This window comes from Leiobunum rupestre, chromosome 3 (genome assembly GCF_980474605.1).
Source record: "Leiobunum rupestre chromosome 3, qqLeiRupe1.1.hap1, whole genome shotgun sequence".
Classification (NCBI taxonomy): domain Eukaryota; kingdom Metazoa; phylum Arthropoda; class Arachnida; order Opiliones; family Sclerosomatidae; genus Leiobunum; species Leiobunum rupestre.
In genome coordinates this window covers 28,777,648-28,797,205 of record NC_143386.1, presented here as the reverse complement: position 1 = coordinate 28,797,205, position 19,558 = coordinate 28,777,648, and the positions used below count along the sequence as shown (strand labels likewise).

Sequence of the window (19,558 nt, the reverse complement as noted above, 5' to 3'; positions counted from 1 at the left end):
CGTCATCACACGATGAAGCCCGTAATGTAGTCTGTCTTGTGAATAGCTCTCTATAAACTTTTGCATGTGAAGAATAAGAAGTGTTACACTTATGAGACAATATTATACACTTAAGGTAGCACCAATAAAATCGATAAATTAATGTAACAGAGCCTGGATGTAAAAACTCCTTTGGTTAGTCCTTAATTGTGGCTGGGGCTTAAAAGCGGTTCCAAAAATAAAAGCTTAATTTCGAAAGGGAAAAATTCGGGTTGCCTTAATTTACAATGACTCGTAAAATAACGAATTTTCTTTATGCGCGTGAAAACGGTAGTCTGTGCGAAATTTCTACTAGTCTATGTAAATTCACGAGTCGATGGCTAGCCGCAAAGGTGTATTTAAGGGTGTGATTTAAGGGTTCAACCCTCCCCCCCCCCTCTCCCCCGAAATGGATCAATAGAAGATTGTGCAAGTCGCTTTTAGTTTAAATAGGGCTGCGCAGTTTAAACCCGAATTGAAATGAAATCCTGGATACTGCCTTGCCTAGACTTACTTTTTCGCAATGCGGTGGTTAATTTATGTTAGATTTTTGTAAAGGATAGGTCATTAGAGAGGTTAAGCGGGTCACTCTAGAAGTTCGAACAACAAAGTTGGAGGTCGCGTGAATATTTTAAACGTTTTATATTTCCCGTTGGTACTTCGGAGTCGAATATTTTAACAACTTCAAGCGACGCAATATTTCTGTCGACCTTATGTGACAAATCGTTATATATTTATAGTGTATAAAGGGCTCCCAGAGTTCCTATAATTCCTATAAATTCCTACACTTTTAATATGCTCCTATAATTTCCTATTTTCTCAAAATTGGTCCTATAATTCCTATAACTTCAATGTGCTCCTATAATTTCGTATTTTCTCAAAATTGTACCTATAAATTCCTATTTTTTCGAAATTTTCTAGTTTTTCTATAGCTATATCCAGAAATTCCTAGAATTTTAAAAATAATGTATAAGAAAACAGCCTTAACGTTTGGGAAAAATTTGCTTTCTAAATAGAGCTTAGCTCTGGCTTAGGTCCGGTGTTCCCGAAAACATCAAAGGTTGGGCTCCCAGAGTTCTTATAAATTCCTATAATTTCAAAATTGTTCGTATTAATTCCTATTTTTTTAGCTAAAATTTTCCTATAAATTCCTATTTTTTGGCTAAAAATGTTCCTATAAATTCCTATATTTTCTATGAAATTTCCTATAATTCCTATAATATTTTTAAAACAATCGCTGGGAGACCTGTGTTTAATTAAAAATGCTGATAATTATTATTTTCCAACTCAACAAATCGAGACAGAGTTATGACAACTTATTATTTATCTATAGCATAAAAACCAATTCGCATATTACATACAGGGAAACAAACATTTGGAAACCACCATGGAGTATAAACATTTGGAAACTACGATGGAGTATAAAATTTCGTATTTCTACACTAGATGACGCCAGCGTGGATATTTTGTCGCCAAATTTGAAGAAAAAAAATTAAATTATTATATTTGTTATATAATTATAATAATTTAAGTGCTATTTCAAGCTGAAAGTTTATATAAAATATTTTAGAAAATATAGTTATACAAAATTTCAGCTTTTAAATATCCACAATTTAAATTAGACTTTCACGGGTTTTATTTCTGATTGTGAACTGTTGGCGCCATCTAGTAAACAATTTACACACAATAACGGTACCCCTGTAAAAGGGTCTAGGCATTGTACAATTAACACGAATTTGGCACGAGTATACAAAGAGATACTTTTGAGGTACACCCGGGCACACGAAGAAACAAATAATTATGTTTCGACAACACTCGTACCAATACATAACGCCTGTTTTAGTATTGCTCAAGCGACGTTTTTAATTCTTCGTGTACCCTTGGTTAACAAAAGGAGTGCAATTCTTTTTGCAAACGTACTTGATAGCGTTTAAGCGAATAAGCTGCTCTCTAAACTTGTCGAGTATTGGTTTTTCTATCCTCGTTGCTTCAAAGTTCAAAGAGGGGTTTTTACAACATTTTGGGGGGCAATAAACGGTACCTAGAAAGTTGTGGAAACTGTGGTTCATTTTAATTAAAGGAATATTTATCAGCATTGAAAGTTATTTTATACTCCTTTTAAATTTAATTTCATGATTTCTTGAATAAAACCAGCTCCTAATCAAGTACTCGATAACCCGACTCGTTTAAAATATTACTCGAGGTTGTTTTTAGTTACTCGACTCGAATAAGAGAAAGTTTCCCCTTAATCAAGTACTCCTCGACTTCAATATTACTCGACTCGAAAAAATTGATACTCGATAACCGACTCGATTGCCTAAAACCACTAATCGCACATTCGCACTTTCTCTTGTCGGCGCTGCACAACACTGTCCATTTTCCCATTAACCTAAGTTCATTTACTTCTGATCATACGAGTCTAATTTAGCGTTTCCCGCGTATTCGAATCTAGCTGGACTTCTTGAGTGAAGCCGAGATGATGAAGCGATTCGATCACAGCAACGTTGTCAAGCTGTTGGGAGTCTGTACCATCGGTGAACCGGTCTATACCGTCATGGAGTTTATGCTATATGGTAAGCGCTACCATCGGAAGTTCATAACTATATTTCTCGTAAGTGTGTCACATTTGTTCCTGAGAACCATTTCTGGAATGACCACACATTTTGGGTGGACTTCCTATCAGTAATTATTTTGGAAAAATGACACGCTTATGGAACGTAATAAAAAGGAGCATTTGATGACCATTCCCGCCCATTCCCGTTGAAAACCTTTTACCATTCCCACCCATTCCCGTTAAAAACCTTTTACCATTCCCACCCATTCCCGTTAAAAACCTTATATCATTCCCACCCATTCCCGTTGAAAACCTTTTATCATTCCCACCCATTCCCGTTGAAAACATTTTATCATTCCCACCCATTCCCGTTGAAAACATTTTATCATTCCCACCCATTCCCGTTGAAAACATTTTATCATTCCCACCCATTCCCGTTGAAAACATTTTATCATTCCCACCCATTCCCGTTGAAAACATTTTATCATTCCCACCCATTCCCGTTGAAAACATTTTATCATTCCCACCCATTCCCGTTGAAAACATTTTATCATTCCCACCCATTCCCGTTGAAAACATTTTATCATTCCCACCCATTCCCGTTGACAACATTTTATCATTCCCGCCCATTCCCGAAATTCCCACTCTCGGTTCAAATATTGCGACCATGGGGACAATCCATTCCTTAAGCAAAAAAATATTTATCTTTTGACCATTCCCATTCCACTCGACACGAATTTTCTCATTCCCGCCCATTCCCGAAATTACCATTCACAATTTAAAGCATTGCGAACGTAGCCAGTCCTGACCATTCCCGAATTAAAAATTACCTTTTCCATACACTCCCTAACCTAAAACAAAATGTCAATTTATTCCCACTCATTCCCGCGGTATTTCCCCGGTGACCGTGGTAAATACGGAGAATAACGTCGTAACCATGATCCCTTGGCGTGTCTGTCACCAGGGGACCTGAAAACCTACCTGTTGGCCCGTCGACAGCTCGTCAAGGAGAAGGACGGCCACAACTCGGACGAGATATCCGATCGGCAACTGACCAACATGGCCCTGGACATCGCCCGGGGGCTCAGCTACTTGGCCGAGATGAAATACGTCCATCGAGACCTGGCCTGTCGGAACTGCCTAGTCAACGCCAACCGAACCGTCAAAATTGGAGATTTTGGAATGTGCAGGCACACCTACGACTCTGATTACTATAGATTCTCAAAAAAAGGTCAGTCATGCCAAGATTTTTTGATGGCGAGGTCGGCGCACTACCGTTTTTTTACGCGACTCGTTTGTCAGTTTTCGACCAGTATAAAAATTTCACCGTGTTGTTTAATAATTTTCGTGCTAAAAGTCATATTATTTGAACTAGTGGTCGATGTGTGGCGCGACGTACTGCCTTTTATCTAGTTCCACTAGCGATTGATAGATGACGCGATGAGACAGTATCTGGCACTTCGTTTTTACGCCGATGCCGCTGCCGTATTCCACGGAGATCGGAGCGCAAGAAGTTGATCATTTTATCATTTTAGTCATTTATTCGAATTTAAATCTACATACTTTTTTAAATTACGACCGACTTGGTTGAAAATTATATTTTTAGTTAACGCTGATCACTTTGGAACTACGTTTACGGTTGTATTAAGAAATGTTGAAATTCGCGTTTCGCTACCTTATTTCCAAAACCAGGTAACTCGAAAAATGCGGTTTATCTAAAAATTAATTTAAATGAACGTGTTCGCGTTTCGCTACCATATTTCCAAAACCAGGTAACTCGAAATATTCGGTTTATCTAAAACTTAATTTAAATTAACGTGTTCGCGTTTCGCTACCTTATTTCCAAAACCAGGTAACTCGAAAAATGCGGTTTATCTAAATATTAATTTAAATTAATGTGTTCGCGTTTCGCTACCTTATTTCCAAAACCAGGAAATTTGTTCAAATTTAAATTATTACATCGGGGGTATTAAATGTAATTGATTAGTTTCTTTTGTTCAAAGGAATGCTTCCGGTGCGGTGGATGGCCCCCGAGAGTTTGATCGACGGCGTGTTCACAACGATGTCCGACGTGTGGAGCTACGCGGTACTACTTTACGAAATCGTCACTTTCGGCAGTTTCCCCTACCAAGGGCTTTCGAATAACCAAGTGTTGGACTTTGTCAAAAACTACAACACTCTCATTGTGCCAAAGGGTTGCAAGCTTGAATTGTAAGTGTTACCACCATAATCAACAACACTCATTAACACTAATTAATTTATCAATCTAAGAAATGGGTTTAACGATAATAATAATGTCATAAGTAACATAATAACAATAAGTATGACACTTTTTATTGCTCTAATGCTAATTTCCTAACCGAACCTTTTTTCGGCACTGATACTCTCTTCAAGCTGTGACTTGGACTCGCGACTTACCGTTTTGGATGACTACGTTTTGATAAAAATTTAAGCCTAATATCGGAAAGCACGTTCTGGAGTCGCGAGGGGCTTTGGCTTTGTTTTGAATCCCGCGTGCGAATCGTGCGTGATAAAAAAACATGAGCTCGTGGCGCCGAGAAAACCTTTTTTAATTTTTAGCATTTTAGCCTAATATTCCGCCTATCTATCGGAAACCAGATATTTCGGCTTAGCGGAAATCTCGCGTATTTTAGACACTAGAGGGCTCTGTGCTGAGAAAACATCTTGATTACGCAATAACTATTAAAATCAGTTTGGTTGTAAATCTCGTTAATTGTCATACTTATTGTTATTATGTTACTTATGATAATGTATATTTAGGATATTTTTAATTTAGATCATTAACATTCTTATTCAAATAACTATAGTTAAAGTTAAATCATTTGACACTTTTAACCCGAATTTCAAGTGGGTAAATATCTCTAAGTATGAAAGTTAGAAAAAGTTGCATTTGACCCACAATATATACACTCTACATTTGGGCGTGGGACGTAACAAATATTTCAAATTTGGCGTGTCCCATTTGAATGTTGATTTTAATTTGAAATAATTTCACAATCTCGCCCTATTTTATTTAAACTGATTTCGTAATTTCGTCGCTAAGACTCGCCATTGTATTATCTTCAAGAACGACCAATTTCGATTAGCCGCTGTTGAAAACTTACTGACGTTAGTTATTTTAATTTTACTCGGGGGAATAAATTAAAACTATAATTTATTAAATAATTGGCAACCGAAAATGGTTTTCAAAGTTCTGCTTTACCGTTGTTAATTTTTATATTTATTAGCATAAGTAACGTCTAACAATTGTAAGTATGACATAAGGAAATTATTTTCTACATCCTTTCTTCACAGTGACGCTAAAAATGTTTCTAAATAGCGCCCTCGGTTGCGGCGCCATGAACTAATCCCAACTTCCGTTAACGTGATATTTGACTTTGAATAACGCCATTTTTATGGGTTAATGCGTATTTATACGCACTATGGTTACGCAACAAACGAAATGTTTTTGGAGTACTATATGATTGGCTGAATTTGAACTCTGACTCATTTTGGATGACCAATAGAAATAGGGTTAATCTTCCGGGTTCCAGAGTTGTTAGTCGTATTTCTGATTTATCTTTGGTACAGAGAGAAGTTCACGAGCAAAGCTTAAAGTGTCATACTTACAGTTATTATGTTACTTATGGTCATAGTGAAGCATTCCATTAACTAACTGACATCTAGGACAAATACATTAATGGACCTGAATCATAAGTTATACTCAATTTTCCAAATGGCATCGCCCGTCAGCGCTCCTACCGAGAGAATCACGAAACATTTGCACCCTCATACAAAAGTACGTTTGCCAAATCGTTAGATAACGAGCTAAAGAACTTAAGCCGGGTTTTCATGGACGCTTGTAGCTTGAAAAAGAAAAGATTGAGATTTTTCCATTTTGTGGGAAGCGTATACTTTATTTTATATTTCGCGCTCAAGCTGCAAGGAAAGCGCTTCGCGTTTTCACGATGCAAGATATTTCTAGCGTGCCGTTTGAGCTGGCGGCTGCCGCGTTAAATAAATATGGCGGCTCCGAATCGCGGACGTCTTTTGATTAAGAAAAAAATGTTATTACTTAAACTTTTAGTAATTATTAAGGCCAAAAACAATAAAAGAAGGTGTAAAACAAAACGATGGTAGGTGCACCCTATTTACATAATTTTGCTCAACTCTATAAATGCAACATTCACTGCATCTCTGTCTCGGTGTTCTTTTAATTTTCGGTTCCAAATTATTGGGTTATCCTTTACATGGCTTATAAAATTGTTCTTCACTTCTATTTCCCTTTGTTGTTTTCTCTTCTTTTTCTATTTATTTTTGTTGCTTTTTGGGTAATTTGGTTGTGGTTGAACTCATTGTTATTTGTTTCGAACAGCGTACAATAGTGTGATAAGCCTCGGTACCAACACTAGCACATACTACATAACCATTGGCTGGCTGAAGTCACATGGACCGACGTCACGCGCGAAATTTTCGCTTGGGCGTAAAAATATCTAGTTGGTTTTGATCGGCGCTAGAAGCGTGTTCCAATCTATTTTCACACGCGCACGCTCCAAGTGCAAAACACAAGCGTTCTTGAAAACAGAAGCGATTGCAGCGTGAGCGCGAACTTTAAACTATTTCTGGCTCAAGCCAAACTTTTTCAAGCTAAAAGCGTCCATGAAAACCCGGCTTTAGGCCAAACGTGTGCTTCTAATATTTTGGGTGGAAATTTTTCCATTATCGGACACCATGGCGCCACAAGCGAGGATAGCGTAAAAGTTCTTAGCGCTCATTCCAGATTCGGGTCCAGTAGTTTATTGGTCTAAGCGAGTGGAGTGGCGACGTGGTTAGCACTCGCGCCTCCCAGCAAGAGGAGCCAGTTTGTGGTACTAGATGAAAACTCGGTTTTCCCCTTCCATAAAAACTTGTCGAGGTTAACGGTAATAGTTAGTGTATGGAGCTTGTGACTCGCGTGGCATGAAGGGCTTGCCACCACCCTCCTACGCGTTGTAACCCGGCCACCTGAATTAATGGCTTTAAAAGTCACTAGTTGGCTTAGGCCAGTATGGTTCCTTGGCTATTAGCTAAGCTGATTATTATGAACTTACGAAATGTAATAGTGTTGTAAGTCGGAAAATGACATTTCCGTATTTTTCCGAAAAAAATAAAAAAGTTTTCATTCCATGATTAGACTAATATTGTTTGTAAATTGAAATAAAGCGGCATTTTAGCCAATTTTTTCGAATCTGAAAGTAAAAATAAACCTCTAAACTAGTTTAAACTGATTAACAACGTAACACTATTAATGTTTTGTAGTATGTTTACTGTTATTAGACATTTTATATCGATAAAAAGTTAAACACATAAAAAACCCTTAAAAAGTAATTTATGTTTCAATTTTTCTGATTTGCGGAATTTATTTTTCCTGGAAATTAACAACACTAAAATGTAATATACGTGAATATTCACAAGCGACTGACCGTGCTTCTTTTGGCAGAGAAACGTTGTTCTACCGGTGTTGGCATCGCAACCCGCAGTCACGTCCGTCGGCCAGTGAGATTCTGGAGCTGCTGGCTCACCATCCTACCCTCATCTCGCCTTGCCTGGACTTGCCGTTGGCCAGCGTGCAGGTGGACGACACCAACTCGATCGAACTGGCCATCCACGAAAGGTCGCGGGTGCATTCCGTCACCTCGACGTCCGGCCACCCGATGCGCCGGGTGGTCGAGCGCCACCACAGCCTGACCCACGTCGAGAACGGCTCCGTGACCCCCAACACGGACATTTTGCCCTTGACCTTCAGGACTCAAGTCATTCCAGCCAAGGGTCAGTATGTGACTTTGCAGTGTAAAAACAGTCAAGACAGTGACTACGGTAGCAGCGCCTCCAGAGATTTGGCCTCGGGTATCACGGCTTTATAGACCGTGGTCAATTATATTATATTCGTCATCGAAAATGTATTTTTTTATGGAGATTAAAAAATACCGTTCAAGTTTCCCCCTCCCGTTGACTAGGGTATTACATTTTTAGCTAATTAAAGGTTCTTAATTTAATTTCTTAAATAAAAATAACCGCAGCCAATTTACTTTTTAATTACTGGTAATTTTGAATGATCTCTAAACCATAATTAATTTTTAGGTTCGGTTTTTTAACAATACTCGTATTGCTCAAAACAAAAGCGCAAACCATAACACACTCGTTGACGTGGCGATTTTTTGCGGTCTTTGAGACAGTTGAAAAACGTGAGGCCAAGCACCGCCAGCCATTTGCGAAAAGGGACTTTGACTATTTCACAATCTTAAACTAAATGCCAAAGAAATATATAAAAGAGTAAAAAGGTAATACGACAAAATGCTTCTAACTGAATTTGGAGATCTGAAAAAAAAGCCTAGCGCTAATATTTTGACTATTTAAACAAAACAAAACGTATATTTTGTAAATAAAGATGAGATTTTCGTGTTTAGAAGTTAGAACTAAAAAAAAATGTGAAAATGAGAAATTCTTGTGCTCAAAACGCAAAAAAATATGAATCCATAACTGGTGGCCTTTGTATCCGAAACCCGGTACAAACAGCTCCTCGTTCTATGGCACCTTACCGTACAATTATATATGAAGAAAGTCTGTACCGTTGCAGCCCACCTTCTTGTGTACATTTCATTCTATAATCAAGTATCCCGTCTGTTTTTGCGTCTATGGAAGATTTCTTTCGTGTTTTGTATCAAGTATATGGGAGATTTGAGTCTTATTAATCATCCAATGGAAAAATTCTAAAGATTTTCAATTTAAATGATACGCGGAATTTTCATAACAAAAACGTTTGGAGCATTTTATTATGTTGAAAATACTCCTGAGATGAGTCATTCACTTGCGCTTTGAGTCTCGTAAAGAGTTTGGTGAGATGCGCAGTGTTAATAGAGAAAACTATCGGGAAGAAAACTGAAAAAAACATTTTTGTTATTTTATTTCGGAAACAAAATTACCGTTAATGTTATTTTTATTTTCAAAGGTGTAATTATTTGACCTATAATTTCGTCATCGAGTGTATAATAATTTATACGGCTAATCGTTAGAAATAGAAGAAATTCTTGATAAAATCCCAAGAAAATCCAATAAAAATATTGCACATTCCCATTTAATAGTTTGTTTTTTTAAAGTTGTTGTTGAGTTTAGTTTTGAAAAATGATATTGAACGTTATTTTAAATAAGAAGTTTAATTTGAAGAGAGTGCCTCCATTGGCGCAGGGACGTTTGTTAACTTATTCATCCGTTTTACATCAACAAATAATTCCTTTCAAATTCAATTTATGGAATGTTAAATTAGTGTTTGTATAACTTTTTATTTTTCAATTACATTGTTGCGGCCCCTCCAACCCCGAAACTTTGGGGCAAATATTTTTGATGGTATTAAAACAAAATTATTAAAAGAAAATATATAAATATATAAATATATAAATATAAGTGCCTATCAGCTTGATAATCTTTCAATATCAAAGAATTTAAAAATGCCTTGGTATTACCGCAGAGCTATAGGAAGGTGCTGAACATTAGGAAAAAAAACATGTGTACGCTAAAAATTTATACCTACATGTAAAAATGTATGAAGATTACAATTAATTATAATATTAATATTATAATTATTCGAATTTACAAAAATTTCCCATCGCGTTTTTAGTTTGTACACATTTGATAAGTTTTAGTATTTTTTATCACTTGTATAAATAGAAAAATAATTAGTTTTTTTTAAATCCCACAATTCCATCCCCTTTCCTGCCATATTAATTCGTTACATCAACTCATTAATTAAATTCATTTTAATTTCACTCGTGAACTAGGCAAGTTGCTTAAAATCACAACAAAAAACTGAGTCTGTTGTAGTCATGTAAATAATTTACTGTACTGTTTTTTTCTTTGAGATTTTGTAAGATATATTGTGTTTGGCGTAAGTGTGAAAATTTGTTTTAAATTGATCAATTGTTATCATGTATTAAAACAATTTGAGATTTTGAGCTTATTTATATAAAAAAAAGATTAAAATTGTTTTTTTTTATCTTTTACTTGTAACGTTCGTGCATGACAGTCGCTGCGAATAATTCAGTAATACAATTCAAGAACTCTAGATGGCGGTAATTTCAGTTTGAAGGATATGCCCCTGACAGAATACCGCAGACTTCAATCTGATTGGTGTAGTTATGGAAAAATATACAAATGCAGCACCCTCTAAAATTTACAAACGGGAGCTCTTGAAAGTTTCTCAGCTCTAAAAGGTTTTGCACAGTTTATCGGTTTCAATGATAGTTTTAACCAATAAAATTGACAGAAACTCGCCATGAGAACTAAATTCAAACGTTAGCAACGCGAAAGCGAACCAATTTTTGGTGCTTTTCATGCAAGTTAAAACCAGTCCTTTGATATGAAATGGTACTAGTGTAATCCTAAGCCCTTAAATAAGTACGTTAGTAACACGAGGAAATCTGAAAATCGGCTGGTAATAAATTCCTTTATCAGTGCTACCACAGAGCTCAATAGTTTTTTTGAGGTTAACCATAGTCGCTTGATAGCTTGGACTTAAGGTGGTGCCTTGGGTATTAGCCTAGCTGATTATGCCTGAGTTGGCTCTCCTCATTTCTTCCACGGCATTTCCATGGAGTGAAGACCATCTTTATTCGTGGTCGATGGTTTAAGTCGAATTTTATCAGTTCCCCAAAGTGCGACTGGTCAACGGGGGGATACGTGGGGACAGGGGTGGGGACACCCGTGGCGGAAGTATTCCGACCACCCGTTGGGGGTTGGTGGTCGTCCTCACACGGCCATCCACAAACTCTGCCTCCCAGACGCTTGGGAGTACAGGAGTACGCCACTACTTCCGGCTCAAAACAAGATAGTTAAGCTACCTTTTGACCCAAAAGGCGGATACTTATAGGTACCCCTCGCGTTGATTGGATCATTTGTAAATTGGCCAATAACGTACATTCCAGTAATTTTAAACTATTTTTACATGGGATATATAATTTAGGTTAAAGTCCACTAAATAGAGTATAAGTTGTCTAAATATAATAATCTACAAAGGCTCTCTGACGACGTTATTAACTCCCTTTGCCATTAATAGATGGCACCACGCTCTTCACTAAAGTTGCTTTTTTTCGAAGAATCGGATAGATTCATGGCTATCTGTAATAACAATGGCCTTTTCATATACAGTTGGCAATGATAAAGCCGACAGTTGCTTTAAGTTACCTTTTGACCCAAAAGGCGGTACTTACAGGTATCCCTCGCGTTGATTGGACCGTTTTAGAATTGGCCAATAACATACATTCCAGCCTTTATAAACAATATTTTTACATGGGATATATAATTTAGGTTAAAGTCCGCTAAATAGCGTATAAGTTGTCTAACTATAATACTTTACAATGGCTCTCTAACGACGTTATCATTTTCTATTTTAAATTTTAGCTTCCTTTGCCATAAATAGATGGCACCACGTCTCCATTAAGGTCGCGTTTTTCGAATCGGACTGATTCATGGTCATCTCTAATAACAGGGGCCATTTCATATTACAGGTGGCAATGATAGAGCCGACAGTTCCTTTAAGCACGGCCAACTTTGATCTCGCGATATAGCGGCCAACCCAATCGCCGAAATTCCGTGAGCAAGGATTTTCCCGCTCTAACAATCGTGGCGCTGAACTCATTCAATTTGTTATATTGGCTTCAATGCAAAAAACTATTCTGAAAATTATTCCGCTAGGGGAGCTCAAATGAAACTTCATCGAATGGGCTGGCCGCTGTAGCGCGAGATCAAAGTTGGCCGTGCTTTACAAAACCATTAGCTCTCAAAAGAAAGATTATGGAAAAATCACCAATTAAATTTATTTTCAATACGTTTGTCATACAGAAACCTAATATATTTTAAAAGCTCCATGGTATTGGAGCCGTACAAAGCCGAGATGGGATAAATTGGTAAGTTCACTCTCTTTCTAAGCTCCTCTAAATTCTTCTGACTAGTTTCCAAGTCCATTTTGTTAGCCACCAAAGCAGAAGGCCTTTTTGAAAGGCCCTGTTGGTATTGTTCTAGTTCGAATTGAAGCACTTCAAACTGCAACCAGGGAGATTCTTGGGCAGTGTCAATTACGTAAAGAAGACCCAGACACCGTTCAATGTGTTTCAAGAAACTAATCCCTAATCCTTTGTTTTTGTGAGCATCGGGAATCAAGCCAGGGATGTCTGCGACTAAGATTTCAACCGGAAGTCAATTTAATCCAAAAAAACCTATTCGTTACACCACAAGTTTATAATAAAACCCCTGTAGGTGGAGGTATCTAACTCTACAGAGCCTTCACCTAAATTCCAGCTTAACAAGATTTCACTCGGCTCCTAGTCGACATTAAGCCTTGTCTCGAATAGAAGTTCACTTGCGTTCTGTGCTCTTTTTGAAAAAACTCAATACGTGATATTAAGCGAAACTAAACCAGTTTTCCGAAGAAAGTGATAAATTCTACAAAATATTAAGTGTGATAACTAATCGGGGTTTTATAAATTCATTTTCTGATAGGCCTATTTTAAGAGTGAGTGTCCATTATATTTCCGCTACGCGTTACTTCTTACATTCGATGTAGTCACGGCCAACTTTTATCACGCGCTGTTCGCGCTACTACGGCCAACACATTCGTCGAAATTCCGCGAGCAAGGATTTTCCCCCTATAAACTGTACTATAATGTGTAGGAGTTCAGCGCCACGCTCGGTGGTTATATTGTCCCCAATGTAAAAACTATACTAAAAATAATAATCCGCTAGGGGCGTTGACGTCATACACATCTTTTGCTCATAGGTTAACACAGGAACGTCAACGAACGAGATGGACGCTGTAGCGCGAGAGATGCGCGATAAATCAAAGTTGGCCGTGATGTAGTTTAAGCCTAACCCTAAAGGTTTTTAAAATAAATGACTAAGCCTAACCAGTTTCATGAGCACAGTTCCAATAGATCCTTAGACATTTCATGGGTATTTAAAAATATTAGTTCAGAAAACGGTTTCTTAACTGTTGAATCTTACTGAACGCTGCCATTGTTTCCTAGTCCCTATAATCCATCATAATTGAAAGTCGGAAAATGGAATTTTCGTCGCGGGATATTTAAATATATCTTATCTAGTTTTTGGGGTAGAACCCAAAAGCGACACCTAGAAGAAAAGTCTGCGGCAAAAAATATAGCATTCGCTCATTTTCCGGCTTAGCTTCAGTGATGCCAGATTGAGGGAAATTTTCCATAGCTAGGGAAATTTTGACCCCTAAAAACGATAAAAAGGGAATAGGAAAATCCAAACAAAAATTAGCTAAATCTAGGGAAATTCAAGGGGGAAATTTATTATATTCAAAGCTAACATAAAAAATTGCACACCTTCATAAAACTGACTTATTATGAAAGAGTCAATTAATACAATCATAAGAATTTTATAGGATTCGCTTTAGCTGGCACCCCTGCAATTTGTTTATGAAAATAGAAGTAATATTTCCTTCAGGACATTTGTTATTTTGTTTTTAAAACGTCCCAAGTAATTTTTTACGCAAATTAAGTCAAATATCATTGATTTTAGTGTTTAGAAAAACTAGGGAAATTTTTGTCCAAAAAAGGGAAATTTCAAGGGTCGAAAACGAAAATTCCATTTTCGCGACCTGGCATCACTGCATTGCATATAGTTGGCCATTCCTAGTAAGCAGCACTGTTGCTCGGTCAAAGGAAAGTTACAAGACAAATGTACAGTTAGATACTTCCCAGTCTACCCTTTCAGGACTTTCTTATAAACTTCTGATTGCAATTAATTTACCAGATATTTGTTCGTAATCATCATACTCAACGATTCCAACATGCGGTTTCAAAGTAGTAAACGGGTATGCCGCTACTTTAGGTTTGGCCCTTGATATAGCTTGCAATAAAGTTGATTTTCCGGCATTTGGGAAACCAACCTGCAGAGTAATTTAAACAAGTATTTCTTAAGTGAAATAAATTATTATTATGATGGGCTTATTCCTATTGACACCAAGTGGCAGGTTCTGGAATTAAATAAAGTAGAGGATATTTTAACAGGAATTGACATGCATTTTTTTATAATTTATTTCAGGCCAAACTTTTAGGCAGCCTGGTTTTCTGGAGATATCTTACAAAAAACTATACAAGGCAAAAAACCTAGCGATTTTTCTAAGTAAATTAATATGTTAATTTTCCTTAGTAAGCAGGGCCTAAAATAGTGGGCAGTTCTAAAATCGGATTTGGCAACCATGAATTTATCCCAAAAATTTAAAAAACCTGATTACCTCATGGGAGATGCCATGGTCAATGGGTCTTCCCTGTACATATCAACAAACGCAGCCAATTTTACTGAACTAAGTTACTTATTTACAGCCCTTTTTTTCTCTCATAATTTTGTTAAAATATTAGTCTGCTAAAAATTCTGTATTCCACGTTTTTGTAGCTCATTGAAATTATGTTTTGGGAGTTTAGTTTGTATTTGAGCAGTTCTAAAAAAATATTATTTGAGCCACTGTTAGTAAGCTTAAGCGGACATTTAAAAAAACTTACTGTTATTTTAATAACTAACTGCTTGATGTCAATAGCAAGAAGGCCCAATGTAAACATTTATATCTATGTTACCAGTCCAATATGGGCAATTGTTCTCATCTCTACGATGTATTCAGCTTTTTCCCCCTCAGCTCCAACTTCGCAAATGTGAGGGTGCCGGTTTTCATTCGAAAGGAAAAAGTGGTTACCTTTTCCACCCATGCCACCTCTAGCCACAACTAGCATTGACTCGTGTGACTTTAATTCTCCTACTAAAACTCCATCTAACTTTTTTACAGTTGTTCCAAGTGGAACCTAAGTAAACATTAAAGTTTATTCTGTATAAGAAAGCCAAATAAATTTGTAATTTTAATACCAAAACTATAGTATGATCAGCATTAGCTCCATATTGGTGTTTGCTTTTTCCTTTTACTCCATTTTTAGCTCGATATATTGAGGATACATTTTCCAAAGATTTTACATTATAATCCGCTAAAATGAAAAAACTTTGAATAATCCCTTACAGTTATTTAAAAGTTGAAGTTGCTTTTTATAACCTTTGAAGACAACATGTCCTCCGTTACCACCATCTCCTCCATCAGGACCAGCCATTGAATTACAAAATAGTTGCATAAATGAAATACAGCCATTTCCTCCATCACCACCTTCCACTATAACTTTTTTGTAATCCACAAAAAAGTGTTTCTAAAAATATGTTTATTTACATTCAATTATGTTAGTACCAGTAAAGTGTTTTAAAATTGTACCCTATCATATGACGACTTTGGTTTTTTAATTGGAACAGGTAAAGGCGCATAATCATTCTCATTCGAAACCATACTCAGAAATTTGAATTTCACTAATAATTTTGAACTTGTGTTCACACCACCATAAAGAGTGTGGACATGTAACCGTTTCATGGGAAATAAAATATGATAACAGAATTTAGCAGACATATCCTTGATAAAATTATTTACTTAACTATTATTATTTACAAAATAAATATTTTAAAGAAAAAGTATTTAAATAAGCCCTAAGATAAGCCACTATTATAGGCAAATCAAGCAGACAACTCTTATTTTTAACAGCAGACTACAGTAATTGATAGGGCCGCATATAAGTATGTTTTTTTCAATCCTGCCAACTTTTTTTAATACGTTCTATATCTATTACACCTAAAAAGACTTAAAAACAAAGTTTTTGAAAGCTTTAGAAAAGACAGTGGCGAAAAAAATGCTAATTTAACCGGGATGATGTGCATTTTTCACCCAATTAATTTTTTTTTATAAAATGTATGAATTTTGGAAACCTTGATTACAAGCGTCCGCTTCACCTGTTGTCCATTCGTCAGGTTAAAAAAAACTGACGCTTGGGGGAAATATGAATAATGCCCATTTGTGACTCCATAGAAATCTCATAGGTAACTAGAATGCTGCCGTGTAACTGGCAAATGGGCCAAACGCCGTGGCAGACGATAGCCAGATCTCAGCCAATCAGAGCTCAAAGAGTGGTTCTGCCAAGAATTTAATAGCTGAAAACTATTCGTGAGTTCTGAACCGTTCAACCAGTCCCCATGCGCACTATTCGGCAAAACAAATTCTAGAACTACCCAAATGCAAACTATTCGCAGACAAGAACCTCTTGTTGAACCGTTCGGAACCGTTCTAAATGGTACCTGCTCAAGACCAAGTACTGGCCCGAACTCAAGGTTGAAATCTCTAAAATTCCTCTGCACATCGGGCTGCGTACGTCAAATCGTACGATTCTAATTTGAATGACAACTATTCATACAAAAGTTCTGAACTATCCAGAACCAGCGTTGCCAGAAGCCTCAAAATGAATTATCGTACGAACTTTGTAAAAATATCGTACATAATGAAAAATTATCGTACACTAGGTATATGGCGTAGCTCGCAACCGAAACGGTTCTAGGTGGCGCTGAAGGTTTCATATCACTTCTTGGGTGTGTAGCGTCTGCTAGAATGGAAAATGCGTAAATCGGGTAGTGAATGCTTTTCTTTATTGTATTGTAATAATAAAGTAAGTTATTTCAACGGATAAAAATATATTTTCATATATTTCCGCGAAAGTTTTAAAACTTTGATTGTCAGTAACGTCTGCTTATACGCTAGCTCTTACTGTAGCTAAAAGAGGGCGTATGCGTAGTAAAATCGTGCAGTCCAGGGTGAGAAATATCGATTTTTTTAAAACTGGACCTGTGGCCAGTTACCACTTTTAACCTTGCAAAATCAGGCTTTCATAATTTATGGTCAAATTACCTATTCTTGACAATATGTGCTATAGACCCGACCCGAACAAGCCTACTGAGAGAGAGACTGTTTATATTTCTTTTTGCTTACTGCTACATTCGCTTCTTCTATAATGTAGAGTAGACAGACTCCCCTAGTCAACCATGCATACACACAATTGACATAAGGCCAAGCACACAGCATAGAAGCAAAGACCAAACAATTTTAGGGATTAATATAGAATTTTTATAATGAACTAAAATCTTGAAGGGAAAAAACTTTGAATTAATAAAGTGGTCACCAGGGCGATTGGCCTGTGATAGTGCCTTATTTCTCACACTGGTGCAGGCACCCACTGACCGGTGTTTGAAAAATTCACCCAGAAAATCAGGTAGCAGACGACGTGTCGAAGCTTTCCCTATGTCCGTAATTCGCGGGAAACTGACGAAATACAAACGCCGGTGGAGCCCTTTAAGCTTGGCCTATTCGAAAGTGTCCAAATTAAGTTTATAGTGTGAACTCGGCTGTAAATTAACCTATAATATGTGGTCCACGTTCAACATTGTTAAAAGGAAAGGCACTACCAGGAGTTTCGATTGGTGCTCTAAGTGTTCAAAGAGGCTGGCCACGTTGACGCCACTCCATAGGTTTGCCCATACAGGACCATCATGACTGTATTTTTTTTTCATTAAGAAAAAGTAATCGCTACGTTCTCTGACGACCTCATGCCAAGTAAAAATTACGGAAAATATTTAGAAGAGGTTCCCTCTCGAATATTAGATAATAGAACTGGAGTTTCGATTCCATCTAGACCAGATTTGTATGAAAGTTTCAAACTCACGACCAGTGGAATTATTCGAAAAAAAATTGAAAATTAGTAGGTGCGAAATTTTGGGGGTGACATTTTTAAATTTTTCAAAAAATAAAACTTTCTACCTCTATAGGGTAACTTGCACGTGGCCTAGCGAACACTAAAGCCGGCCTAACGTTCTAGGCGTAGGCTCGTCGAGATTTGCATTGTAAATGTATATTTTAATGTTATTGTTAAAATAACTAATAATATACCGTTTATCTTATTGGTTTAATTATCTAAATAAATGTTTTACTTCTTAAACGGCTTCTATGACGTTATATATGATTAACTTACCGTTGCTCAAATAAAATAGTCCGGATAAAGATCCAAGCATGGAAGTTGGGGAATTTGGTGGGGCGATGTGTAAGCCAAAACATTACCCATAAGCCTTTGGTATCCGGTAGGCGCGTGTAAGTGGCGCCACGTTTCGGAAATATCCGTACATTACCGTTTCATAGGGGTCAGCTAAAGCGCTAGGTATTCTGGGAGTTCTTCGGCATTCGGCTTCTAGATGGGGAAAGAGTTCGCGATAGACATATGGAATTTTCCCCTGCAGGCTCCATCCTTCACTGCGCGCGTAGAAAATAACGGCAACGGCAGAAGAAACACGATTATATGCCCAAGCCTTTTCTACTCCTAATTTTATCATATGTGGTGTTGTAACAGCGTAAAAATAATTTGGAAAATATAGACAAAATTATCGTACTTTCGCGTACGATAATACATTTTACATCGTACATCGTACCTGAAACGGAATTCGCGTACGTGTACGATAATTATCGTACGTCTGGCATCGCTGTCCAGAACTTTTTCGTGACGTCACAGCTCAGTCCTAGGCCGTTCTCTTAACGGTTCAGAATTCACGAATAGTTTTCAGCTAATGTCACCAGAGAGAATGACGTCACCTATCTCCCGCTATAGTAGCGGATCCAAGGAGGATTACTATCCTCCTTGGCGGAACCACTCTACGGCCTCTCATTGGCTGAAGGTTCAAGGCGAACTGGCGTCAAGCTCGGCCGTAGGCGGCAGCATTCTAGCAAAGATAATTTAAACTTCGTACCCTAGATTCGAATACTGAGAACTTTCCCATTCACGGTTTTGTTGCGAAGCGTTTACCCTCTTCCGTCCGGCACGTGACCTCAGAAAAATCGGCTCCATCGGTTGCGGTAAGGCGCCATATTTAGGCCTAGATTTGTTTTATTTAAAACAAGAGTATTTATAGAAACACGCTTAATTGTAAATCATATATTTCCAATAAAAACTTACTTTAACAAATGGTAATTCTGGTGCTTGAATATCTTCTTTCGGTAATGATGCCAATCTTGAAGAATTTCTAAAATTTCAGGCAAAT

The 19,558-nt window shown here is 37.2% G+C and overlaps 2 protein-coding genes across 5 annotated transcripts in view; one reads left to right on the top strand and one right to left on the bottom strand.

The window, feature by feature from the left end:
* The window catches only part of LOC149951381 (uncharacterized), a 212,112-nt gene extending 202,473 nt beyond the window's left edge, over positions 1–9,639 (top strand). The window contains exons 15-19 of one of the 4 annotated variants that reach the window (XM_090168028.1): positions 2,471–2,591; positions 3,537–3,803; positions 4,576–4,783; positions 8,052–8,380; positions 8,693–9,636. In XM_090168028.1, coding sequence (XP_090024154.1) covers positions 2,471–2,591; positions 3,537–3,803; positions 4,576–4,783; positions 8,052–8,380; positions 8,693–8,706 — 939 coding nt within the window. In that variant the 3' untranslated portion in view covers positions 8,707–9,636. Of the gene's footprint in view, positions 1–2,470; positions 2,592–3,536; positions 3,804–4,575; positions 4,784–8,051 lie in introns of all 4 variants that reach the window. The other 3 variants (XM_090168026.1, XM_090168025.1, XM_090168027.1) reach the window with 3 other exon arrangements.
* Positions 9,640–12,404: 2,765 nt separating this feature from the next.
* LOC149951380 (mitochondrial ribosome-associated GTPase 2) lies at positions 12,405–16,112 on the bottom strand. Its single transcript, XM_090170006.1, has 6 exons — positions 15,873–16,112; positions 15,663–15,810; positions 15,482–15,597; positions 15,199–15,420; positions 14,375–14,513; positions 12,405–12,780 (listed from the first exon to the last, which is right to left on the bottom strand). The coding sequence occupies exons 1-6, from the start codon at positions 16,059–16,061 to the stop codon at positions 12,407–12,409; spliced, it is 1,188 nt and encodes a 395-aa protein (XP_090026132.1). The 5' UTR covers positions 16,062–16,112; the 3' UTR covers positions 12,405–12,406.
* Between the last annotated feature and the right edge of the window lie 3,446 nt (positions 16,113–19,558).

Excerpts from the sequence above, each read along its gene's own strand:
- LOC149951380 (XM_090170006.1), bottom strand. The coding sequence starts at position 16,061 with ATGTCTGCTAAATTCTGTTATCATATTTTATTTCCCATGAAACGGTTA. Across the intron at positions 15,811-15,872 it reads CAAAGTCGTCATATGATAGG|AAACACTTTTTTGTGGATTA; the intron begins GTACAATTTTAA and ends ACATATTTTTAG. Across the intron at positions 15,598-15,662 it reads AGGACATGTTGTCTTCAAAG|CGGATTATAATGTAAAATCT; the intron begins GTTATAAAAAGC and ends TTTTCATTTTAG.